This window comes from Babylonia areolata, chromosome 15, assembly GCF_041734735.1.
Source record: "Babylonia areolata isolate BAREFJ2019XMU chromosome 15, ASM4173473v1, whole genome shotgun sequence".
NCBI classification, from domain to species: Eukaryota; Metazoa; Mollusca; class Gastropoda; order Neogastropoda; family Buccinidae; genus Babylonia; species Babylonia areolata.
In genome coordinates this window covers 945,807-958,759 of record NC_134890.1, presented here as the reverse complement: position 1 = coordinate 958,759, position 12,953 = coordinate 945,807, and the positions used below count along the sequence as shown (strand labels likewise).

The following is a 12,953-nucleotide window of genomic DNA, read 5'->3' as shown; positions in this document are numbered from 1 at the left end:
ACCACAGTCACCTGACACGTACCTGTCATAATGGTTAGGATCACAGATCACAGACCACAGTCACCTGACACGTATCTGTCATAATGGTTAGGATCACAGACCAGGGTCACCTGACACATACCTGTCATAATCGTTAGGATCACAGACCAGTCACCTGACACATACCTGTCATAATCGTTAGGATCACAGACCACAGTCACCTGACACATACCTGTCATAATCGTTAGGATCACAGACCACAGTCACCTGACACGTACCTGTCATAATCGTTAGGATCACACACCACAGTCACCTGACACTCACCTGTCATAATCGTTAGGATCACACACCACAGTCACCTGACACACACCTGTCATAATCATTAGGATCACACACCAGTCACCCGACACATACCTGTCATAATCGTTAGGATCACACACCACAGTCACCTGACTCATACCTGTCATAATCGTTAGGATCACACACCACAGTCACCTGACACATACCTGTTATAATCATTAGGATCACACACCACAGTCACCTGACACATACCTGTCATAATCGTTAGGATCACAGACCACAGTCACCTGACACATACCTGTCATAATCGTTAGGATCACACACCACAGTCACCTGACACTCACCTGTCATAATCGTTAGGATCACAGACCACAGTCACCTGACACTTACCTGTCATAATCGTTAGGATCACAGACCAGTCACCTGACACATACCTGTCATAATTGTTAGGATCACACACCACAGTCACCTGACACATACCTGTCATAATCGTTAGGATCACAGACCAGTCACCTGACACATACCTGTCATAATTGTTAGGATCACACACCAGTCACCGACACTCACCTGTCATAATCGTTAGGATCACACACCACAGTCACCTGACACATACCTGTCATAATCATTAGGATCACACACCACAGTCACCTGACACATACCTGTCATAATCGTTAGGATCACAGACCACAGTCACGCGGGCGTGGTTCTTGGCAGCTGCTCTAAGCAGTGTCACCCCACCTGAAACAGGTCATGCAGAAATACTGACTATAAACAAAATAATAAAATAAATCATAAAAAAAAAACATCAGGCAGGACCTGACTCATCTGACTCACTTGCACAGGCACACGTGTACACTCATGCACACACACACACACACACAGAGGCACACGTGTACACTCATGCACACACACACACACAGGCACACACACACACATATACATGCACACAGCAAAAACACACACATATACATACGCACAAAGACACAAAAATCTCTGCTATTTCAAGTCTGCCTTTTAAAAAAAATTCCTAACTGTGCCTCATAAAACTTGTAAATTCTTACACACATACATACTTCCAGACATAAGACATAAAACTGCTGCATATATGTTCTGAGCAAGTTCAATACCACATAGCATCATCAGATCTGCAGGTTGATAACGTACAAGCTACAGCTGAAATACTCACCTACAGCCGACAAACTCACCAGTGGCCAATACACTCATCTATGGCCAACACTCACCAATGGCCAACCCACTCACCTATCACCTATGGCTGACACACTCACTTATGGCCATCACACTCATCAACAGCCAACACACCCATGGCCAAAACACTCACCAATGGCCAACACTCTCCAATGGCCAGCACACTCACCAACGGCCAACACACCTATGCCCAAAACACTCACCAATGGCCGACACACGGATCGCTAACACACCAATGGCCGACACACTCACCAATGTCAATCTGCTCCACCGCCTCCTCCACCTTCACATCCTCTTTCTCCACTGTCTTGACAAAGGGGTACAAGTTGCACACCACCACCCTGTCACACACACAAAACACAATGCGCTTACATGCACACAACACACACACACAACACAATGAGATTACATGCACACAACACACACACATAACACATAACACAATACACACACTCCACAAACACACAACACAATTCGTTTACATGCACGCAACACACACACACACATAACACACAATACACACACTCAACACACACACACAACACAATACACACACTCCACAAACAAACACACAACACAATGCATTTACATGCACACAACACACAGACATAACACATAACACACAACACAATACACACGCTCCACAAACACACACACACAACACAATGTGCTTACATGCACACAGCACACACACACATAACACACAACACAATACACACACTCCACAAACACACACACACACAACACAATGTGCTTACATGCACACAACACACACACATAACACACAACACACACATACACAACACAATGCGATTACATACACACATACAGAACACACACATAACACAATACACAAACACAACACAATATACATAAATAACCAAACACACAACACAACACAACATGTAACACACAACACTGCACACACACCTGGGGTTTACATCTGACATCAGACAGACTGATAAACATTTGAAAACACCCAATCTTCTTCTTCTTCTGCGTTCGTGGGCTGCAACTCCCACATTCACTCGTATGCACACGAGTGGGCTTTTACGTGTATGACCGTTTTTACCCCGCCATGTAGGCAGCCATACTCCGTATTAGAGGGTGTGCATGCTGGGTATGTTCTTGTTTCCATAACCCACCGAACGCCGACATGGATTACAGGATCTTTAACATGCGTATTTGATCATCTGCTTGCATATACACACGAAGGGGGTTCAGGCACTTGCAGGTCTGCACATATGTTGACCTGGGAGATCGGAAAAATCTCCACCCTTCACCAGACAGTCACCGTGATTCGAACCCGGGACCCTCAGATTGACAGTCCAATGCTTTAACCACTCGGCTATTGCGCCCGTCAAAACACCCAATCATTTCACTGCTGAAGAGAACAAATGTCTCATTACTTTTTCACTGGCCAGATCATTGTCCAAGGAGTTTCTTTGCCAGCTTAGACATGGTGTGCAACTAATTTAGTGACAAGTCGATCCTCCAAAGACGACCAATTCTATCGGAACAAGCCCAGCATCATCGCGCATGAAAACTCCAGAGCTGTTTCAGCTGCCTCCTTAGCGCCTGATGAACCAAACTGTGTTGTCTTTTTCCCGTGCCCTGGGCAGGAAGCTTCCGTTTCTTCTCTTGTTCTTCTGCGTTCGTGGGCTGCAACTCCCACGTTGACTCGCATATACATGAGGTGGCTTTTACATGTATGACTGTTTTTACCCCGCCATGTAGGCAGCCATACTCAGCTTTCAGGGGGTTTCTACTTCTTCAAGAATGGCCACGTGGGTGCGGTGGCCAAGTGGTCAGAACAACTGATTATCACCCGAGTTGCCCGAGTTAATAATAATAATGGTATTTATATAGCGCTGAATCTTGTTCAGAGACAAATCAAAGCGCTTTCGCACCAGTCATTCACACGCATGCATAACTCTAAAACTGGAGAAATTGAAGACAAGGAAGAGGCAGGGAAGGGAGGCTATTTTAGGAAGAGGTGGGTTTTAAGGCCAGACTTGAAAGAGCTGAGTGTGGAGACTTGACGAAGCGAAAGAGGAAGTTCATTCCAGTCGCAAGGTCCAGAGAGAGAGAAAGAATGACGGCCAACAGTCGAGAGCTTGAATCTGGGTATGCGTAAACAGAATGGATCCGAAGCTGATCATAGTGAGCGAGATGGAGTGTAGAGGTGAAGGCAGCCGCAGAGATAGGAAGGGGCAGTTTTGTGAATACATCTATAACATAGAGTGCTGATCTTGTACTTTATTCAGATGGGTCAGCACAGATTGCACAGTGCTTTCTCTGTTGCAGTGGGAAACCATTTGCAGCTGAGTCTTTTGTGAAGGACTATGACTCTCAAACTAGGAGGCAAAACTGCACTGGCTCTTAGTGATGCAGCCTTGTGGGCTAGTTGGCCTTTGGGAACCATCTCAACGCCGACCGTCCTAAAACCCTCTTGGCTGAGAGAGAGTGGGGATGAAACTGAGTGCTGATAGAGCTCCCTCCCCGGTAAACCTGGTGGGTTAAGGGGTGGGAATTTTCCCAGTGTCTCTAGTCCAAATTATATGCAGACCTAGTGTCTGAATCCCCTTTGTGTGAATCTGTATGCAGAAGATCAAACACTTACATTTCAGATCCTAAAATCCATGTCAACGTAAGTAGCTTATGGAAGCAACATACCCAACATGAACACCCCTGAAAACGGAGTATGGCTGCCTACACTGCGGGGTAATAAAGAAACAATCAGACACATATAATGTTAAATGACTATGTGAGAATGTAAGTGCGTGACTGAAATCTGACTTCAGTGATGAGTGGCCAAAGGCAGCTGTCAGTTGGCTCTTCCCAGCCAGGTGTGCAAATGACTCCACGTTTGTCAAGCACTTAGAGCTTGGTCTCTGACCAAGGATAGGTGCTATACAAGGATCCATATCATCACCATCACCATGCGCCAAACTGTTTCTCGCTCTGCCCAAAGGAAATACTAAGGTTTCCAAGGGTCAGACAACTTTGGCTTGATTTTCTGGAACAACGACGATGCAATGCAGTGAATATTCGAAAAATCACTGTGATCGTCTGTGACGATAAATGTCAGTTTTGGTAAACTGTCAATGAAGCCTTTCAGTTCACTGGTGAAAGTAGTCAAATAAAGAAATGAATGGACAGCAACAGAAAACAAACACTCAGAAAAAACTCTTCTTTTCCCAAACCAGTTTTTCAAAGATTCAGGATGGTTTATTCAATTAAGGCCATAGCCCCATATGAATAGGGGGTAATAACAGTTTTACATGTGTCATTGCAACTGGTAATATAAACAACACAATGTCATTCACAACAAACTATCAGTGAATCTAAGAAATGAGTGTCTCTCTTAACTGCAGTGCTTTATAAAGATACATAGCAAAACTACGTATGGTGTTTTCATCGTTAGATGCCATTAATAAACATAACCGAAACAAGCATGGCTTTATATAATAGTTTTTCAAAGAAAGACCCAGAGAAGTAGAGGAGAGAAAGAGACAGAGACAAGGAGCTTCTTACCTGATCATCTGATGACCCTGCTGCTTCATGTCGGCCTGGTCAGACTCCGTCAGACGAGCCAGGATGCCTGCAACAACAGACAACAGTGCACTGTCATCGTTTTACAGTTTCAGTTTCAGTTTCAGTAGCTCAAGGAGGCGTCACTGCATTCGGACAAATCTATATACGCTACACCACATCTGCCAAGCAGATGCCTGACCAGCAGCATAACCCAACGCACTTAGTCAGGCCTTGAGAAAAAAATAAATTAAATAAATAAAATAAAATAAAATAAATAAATAAATAAATAATAGATAAATACACAAAAAAAGAACTACTACTAATAATAATTATATGTATAAGGCGCAAAAACTTGATGAAGTCAACTATAAGTGTACAAAAAAAAAAAACATTGTTTTACATCAAAATAGAAAATACATTGGAATCTTACACAATAATGTTTTAAAAAAAACTTTAAAAAAAAAAGTATCCTATAATTACACTAAAATGGATTGTGACGATGGTTTTCATTCACTTCTATGAACAGTGAAGGGTTTTCACTCACCTCTATGAACAGTGAAGGGTTTTCATTCACCTCTATGAACAGTGAAGGGTTTTCATTCACCTCTATGAACAGTCACCTCTATGAACAGTGAAGGGTTTTCATTCACCTCTATGAACAGTGAAGGGTTTTCATTCACCTCTATGAACAGTCACCTCTATGAACAGTGAAGGGTTTTCATTCACCTCTATGAACAGTGAAGGGTTTTCATTCACCTCTATGAACAGTGAAGGGTTTTCATTCACCTCTATGAACAGTCACCTCTATGAACAGTGAAGGGTTTTCATTCACCTCTATGAACAGTCACCTCTATGAACAGTGAAGGGTTTTCATTCACCTCTATGAACAGTGAAGGGTTTTCATTCACCTCTATGAACAGTCACCTCTATGAACAGTGAAGGGTTTTCATTCACCTCTATGAACAGTGAAGGGTTTTCATTCACCTCTATGAACAGTCACCTCTATGAACAGTGAAGGGTTTTCATTCACCTCTATGAACAGTCACCTCTATGAACAGTGAAGGGTTTTCATTCACCTCTATGAACAGTCACCTCTATGAACAGTGAAGGTTTTCATTCAACTCTATGAACAGTCACCTCTATGAACAGTGAAGGGTTTTCATTCACCTCTATGAACAGTCACCTCTATGAACAGTCACCTCTATGAACAGTGAAGGGTTTTCATTCACCTCTATGAACAGTCACCTCTATGAACAGTGAAGGGTTTTCATTCACCTCTATGAACAGTCACCTCTATGAACAGTGAAGGGTTTTCATTCACCTCTATGAACAATGAAGGGTTTTCATTCACCTCTATGAACAGTGAAGGGTTTTCATTCACCTCTATGAACAACAGTGAAGGGTTTTCATTCACCCCTATGAACAATGAAGGGTTTTCAATCACCTCTATGAACAACAGTGAAGGGTTTTCATTCACCTCTATGAACAACAGTGAAGGGTTTTCACTCACCTCTATGAACAACTGTGAAGGTTTTTCACTCACCTCTATGGACAGCAGGGTGAAGGGTTTTCATTCACCTCTATGAACAGTGAAGGGCTTTCACTCGCCTCTATGAACAACAGTGAAGGGTTTTCATTCACCTCTATGAACAACAGTGAAGGGTTTTTATTCACCTCTATGAACAACAGTGAAGGGTTTTCATTCACCTCTATGAACAACAGTGAAGGGTTTTCATTCACCTCTATGAACAACAGTGAAGGGTTTTCACTCACCTCTAACAGTGAAGGGTTTTCATTTACCTCTATGGCCAGCAGGATGAAGGGTTTTCACTCACCTCCATGGACAGCAGGGTGAAGGGTTTTCACTCGACCGCCCAGCATTTCCGGGGCTCCAGGTCACTTCCGACACATCACTGAAAACATGCACACAGGCTCCTCGTGAAACCTCCGCTCACCCCATAACCACCACACTTGAATATCAACAACAAGCATGTGTGTATTTCAATCACCATGTGTGTATACAGATCTATCTGAACACCACAGTGACCGTGTGTATACATATTTGTGAATACCACATCCATGTAGTTTAATATAAACATAACTTATAATAACAAACTTGAATATTACAGCAACACATATCTGAATTTTTGTTACTTATTTACTGGCATGTAAACACACAAAAATATTTTTCATATATTTAAGTTCCTCTGCACTCTCATATTTGAAATTAATAATAACTGAATAAGAGAATCCACTAGTGGTTGTGCATTAAATATAATGATATGTACATTTTTAAAAAACCAAAATCCTATCCAGCAACTAGTCAATAACTCAATGAAAACATCACAGGTGAATGAACTCAGGAAACAGCTTCTAGTTGCATGTATTCAGCTGGATACAAATGTTAAATAGAACTGTTCAACACATCATCATTTGTCATGAGAACTGGTTTCTCAGAAGACTGGTAAATTTTTGTCAGCTGTGTAACCTGCTGCTTTTGCAAGTTTTCAATAAACTTAAAATCTGCCTTGTTGCAGATTAAGCATTCTCGTCATTTACTTTATTAGATGTCATTAACTAAGACAGTAAAAGTAAATCCTTTGATCGTTCCACTTCTTGTACATGATGTAATGACTATGTAATAATGTCGGAATTATTCAAGTATAAAAATGCAGTCCTTTCATGTGTCAATGTAGTTCCAGGAATATCTCACCAAGCCCACCATATACATTCTATTTAGAACAAAACCCTTCTTTTGTCAGTCACAGTCTACCTGGAGCAAGGTGGCAGGATGGTTTTTGCCATTGTGGCGATAGTGTCCGTGAGGGTGTGGATTCAAATCCTCCTCTTGCCCTTTCCTGTACATACTTAAATCTACCATTGTGGCGATAGTGTCCGTGAGGGTGTGGATTCAAATCCTCCTCTTGCCCTTTCCTGTACATACTTAAATCTGCCATTGTGGCGATAGTGTCCGTGAGGGTGTGGATTCAAATCCTCCTCTTGCCCTTTCCTGTACGTACTTTAATCTGCCATTGTGGCGATAGTGTCCGTGAGGGTGTGGATTCAAATCCTCCTCTTGCCCTTTCCTGTACGTACTTTAATCTGCCATTGTGGCGATAGTGTCCGTGAGGGTGTGGATTCAAATCCTCCTCTTGCCCTTTCCTGTACGTACTTTCTCCTTTCTCACTCAGCATCTACTCATCTGGATCAAACAATCATCGAGGTTCCGAGTGCAACACGCACTTAGCGCACAGAAAAAGAACACACAGCAACAAAAGGGTTGTCCTCTGGCAATATTCTGAAGCAGAAATCCGCTCTGATAGGTACACAAACATTTATTTCCACACACTGTACAACGCATGCAGCATCCAGGAGGAAGTACTGGCCAACACTGACAGCAGTGGAAGCCAAGCTGTGCGGCACCCTGGAGGAGCTGCGACGGATGGCAGCCTTCATCGAGGACACACACCGGGCTGCTCATCTAATGGGAGGCGAACGAGGAAGAAGAAGAAGAATCTCCACACACTCAAGGCCTGACTTAGCGCGTTGGGTTATGCTACTGGGTCAGGCATCTGCCTGGCAGATGTGGCACAGTGTAAATGGATTTGTCTGAATGCAGTGACACCTCCTTGAGAAACTGAAAAGTTTCTGCCACAAAGCTGTATGAGCATCCCCTTCACACACCCAACACCTCTCCCAGATTCCATGTACTGACACAGCTTCCTCTCTCCAAGATTGCTCAGATTTCCAGTGAAGAAATGAGGAGAATGTAAGTTATAACTGAAAGAAAAAGAACTGTGTCCTTATGTATAATGTGTGACTGGCAGCACAAAAACAGGACACCTGTCTTACCTGACAGCACAAAAACAGGACACCTGTCATACCTGACAGCCTGATTGACAGCACAAAAACAGGACACCTGTCTTACCTGACAGCCTGATTAGCAGCATTAAAACAGGACACCTGTCATACCTGACAGCACAAAAACAGGACACCTGTCTTACCTGACAGCACAAAAACAGGACACCTGTCTTACCTGACAGCACAAAAACAGGACACCTGTCTTACCTGACAGCACAAAAACAGGACACCTGTCTCACCTGACAGCACAAAAACAGGACACCTGTCATACCTGACAGCACAAAAACAGGACACCTGTCTCACCTGACAGCACAAAAACAGGACACCTGTCTCACTTGACAGCACAAAAACAGGACACCTGTCTCACCTGACAGGTATGTTGGCATCACGGATGGCCTTGGCTGTGCCCCCTGAAGCCACCAGCCGCAATCCAAACGCTGACAGTTTCTCAGCGAATGGTATCAGGCCACCTTTATTGGAGACGCTCAGCAATGCTGTTAATCAAACAAAAACATTCTGAATCATGCTTTACAGTGTGTCTGTAAGTCTTCTTGTTTTCCTTTTTCAATGTTGAGAAACAAAATGATCATGTTCTGTACTCACACTGGCGAGAAGTACCCAAACAGTAGTCCTCAACTGGTAAAAAGATTCCATGTGTTTATATATACAGATAATTATAGTTTTCTGGAATAATTCAAGTATTTTGTAATAATTCAAGTACATGTGTTTGTTACAAGAGAAAAAAAAAAGAACAATATACATAATAAGCAATTACGGTCTATCACAAAATTTGTTTTCACTTATGTAGTTGTAGCAGCTGATATTGATAATTAGCTTTGTTTATTCATAGTCATACCAGCCATAGTCCATAAAGCAAAATAATACAATAGCAAACATTTATACATGTATTCATATAAATCACAGCCAAACTTATAAGGATGACTTTCCATCTCTGATGAAACGAAACAAATAATGAATAACATTAAGTTTCAGAGTCGTTATACAAAATACCATTATTCTCATAACTATACTATTCACTACTACCCTGGTAATTTCTATGCTTAGCAAAAATGTGATTTTGAAGCAACTTTTGAGTGTGCCGACGAGAAAACTTGACAATGGCAGCCCAGTTGATACGAAAATATTGTTTTGATTTTTGTATAGCCTTCGACAGTATTCCACAAAAAACAATCATGAGGTATATCTATATGGATATTTCTTGAGCTGACAGCAATATACACAAATGGACAAGGGATTTTTTTTAAAGCAAGAGTTCAAAAGAGTTCATAGTGCAATCCCCAAAGAATTAAATTTCAGGGCCAATATTATTTACTATTTTCATGAATAACATTCCAGACTGTGTAGTGTGTGGAATCATCCTGTAAAATATTTGCTGGTGATACAAAAATTTATAATGTAAGATGTGACAGTACCAATTTACAGCAAGATTCAAACTCCCAAGTCTAGACAGAAAAATGGATTCTGTATTTTAATCTTGATAATTGCAAAGAGATGCACTAAAAAGGGGGTGGTGGTGGGGGTGGCGGAGGTGGCAGGGGGGTGTATAAGAATATGTGGAATGAAAAAGACCTCTTAAGTAACTTTTGACAGAACTTTTTCCATTGACCTGTACATAGAACTGCATCAATAAAGCACACAAAATGACTGATTCGTTTGACAGACATTCACTTATTCATTCATTAAAAAAGAAAAAATCACTTATCTGGACCATGGCATATGTGTTAAACTTACATTACAAAGCTCTGATACACTCTTGAGGAGTAAAGGAGTATGGAAAATCTGTGTGGTGTCTAGACATTAAGTGCCAGTCTGTTATTACGATCGAAGATACAGAGCTGTAAAGCTTGTACAACAATTTACACACATGACCTATAATGATTTACATACTTAAGCTTATTTTCTCTTGATGAGATAATAATAATAATAATAATAATACTGTACATTTATATAGCACCCTTTCTCACTAAGAGCTCAGGGCACTTTACATGAAAGAAAAATATTACAAGTAACATAAAACATTCATGGCCACTCTTTCTCAAAAAAACCCAAAAAAAACTCCCCCCACAAACACTCTCCCTTTCCCACTCTACATACATCCAAAGTGAGCTGACATGGGTGGTGTTGGAGAAAAGGAAGCTGTTAAGATTTTTAAAAGACAAGTCTTTAGTGATGAGCGAAAAGCAGAAATAGAATCAGATGCATGGATATGATAAGGTTGTTCCAGATGTGAGGAGCAGCAAAGAAGAACGAATGTTCACCATAGGTTCTTGTATTGACGCGAGGAAGTTTCAAAAGGTAACCGTCAGAGGAAGAGTGGAGATTTCTTGTGGGAGTGTAAACACTGATACGGTCAGAAAGATAAGTAGGTCCTGCAGAGTGGAAAGCAGAACAGCAGAGACACACAACTCTCTATTTTATTCTCGTTTCAATGGGGAGCCAATGTAGAGTGCGGAATAAGATAAGAGTACTTGGTGATCTCACAGCAACATGTATCAACTGTTAAGTGCTGGAATCAGTTCTTTTACAAGTTTTATGCAGCTGAGTACAGTTCCACAAGAAATGCAAATGGAAAACTATTTGTTTTAACATTCAAATACAAACACAAGAAAGTAATATTTCAGTAAGAGTTAAGAACATATGGAATGACATTGTCAACAACAAAAATCACTAATGTTGCACAATGTTGTGGATGTTTTTGTTTGTATGGAACAAAACCACACTCATTCAATGGACAGCATGTCAAGACAAGAGTGTGAGTGTATTCAGCATCTTTTAAACTGGGCAGAAGTACTAGTATAAATGCATAATGGGAGGTAGTTAGAATAAGGCTTAGAATTATCGTAACCATGGACACTACTAATAACTGTAATATATTCAGGAATCAACTGTCTCAATCCTCAAATTCTGAATTATACTTTCAAGCTTTGACAAATAAAATCTCTGGGAAATTGGGCTCAGAACCTTGACTTAATGATTGTCAAGTTCATTTTTTCTTTCTGATCTATATAATATACACTATATCACATCTGCTGTATAGAAAATAAAATCATAAATAAGAATATGAAAGTAAAACATTATCCAAAAATAAATTAAAAAATAAGAGCAGGTGCCTCATCTTAACAGACACCCCACATGCTGCCAGGCATTGGGACAATGACAGCCTACACTAGATTTGCATAAAATATTAACACAGAAGAAAAAAAAATTAAAAAGAACAAAGTTTAACTGCAAGAAAATAAAAATAAAGTTCGTGAGAACATGTATTGTCGGCTTTGTCGACATTTCTTCCTCTCCACTCCTCTGTGAGACCGGCGGAGTGAACGTCCACGCCTTGCTGTGAACACTACTCATTCCATCTTGAAAGAAAGTTGTGGATATCGCCCACCTTTCTCATCTGAACTTATAGTTAGTTAATACCATAACTTTATTTATACATTTATTGCATTTAGTGAATTTACATATATACTTTATTTTTATTTTCTTGCAGTTAAACTTTGTTCTGCGGCCCTGCGGCCGTGAAACTGACATGCCTGAAGTTGAGCAGCAGACAACGAGGCACCATGCTAACCATGAAACCTGGTAATGTTTTTATTGTCAGCTTCAGTACCTATGAACAAATAAAGAGAAGAGAAATCTTACCAATTTCTCCTGCCATTCTGCAAACTCGGAAAGTCTTCGAAGTCAGCTTTTCTACCGGAAAGTCGACGTCCTGTGAGCAGGAAAGCTCGCTATCGTCTGCCGCGAAACCCAAGTCAGTGAAACCACGTGGGGACTTTGGGGGTGATCTTCTCTTGGTTGACCCAGATTTTTTGCTTCAAACAGAGTGCGTAACCCTTGTTTGCCTGTCGTCCACTGTACATATGTGACTTGCTCTCGACGAACAACAAAAACTTCTTGAAAAGTTACATAAACTTCAACATCGATCCCTCTTCCCCCTTCCGTTCTTCCCCCTCTCCTTCTCTCCCACGCAACCCATGCTTCACAGTACTTGAACATGTCCCCACTTTTCAATTTACCTCCCCTCCCACCTAAACGAAAAAAAGATAACA

General features: G+C 41.3%; 1 protein-coding gene across 1 annotated transcript in view; it reads right to left on the bottom strand.

The window, feature by feature from the left end:
• The window catches only part of LOC143290351 (bifunctional purine biosynthesis protein ATIC-like), a 49,762-nt gene extending 37,076 nt beyond the window's left edge, over nt 1-12,686 (bottom strand). Inside the window, 7 exon segments of the mRNA XM_076599714.1 lie at nt 939-1,017; nt 1,738-1,826; nt 5,023-5,089; nt 6,858-6,915; nt 6,917-6,935; nt 9,251-9,377; nt 12,544-12,686. Coding sequence (XP_076455829.1) covers nt 939-1,017; nt 1,738-1,826; nt 5,023-5,089; nt 6,858-6,915; nt 6,917-6,935; nt 9,251-9,377; nt 12,544-12,559 — 455 coding nt within the window. The 5' untranslated portion in view covers nt 12,560-12,686.
• Nucleotides 12,687-12,953: the final 267 nt, after the last annotated feature.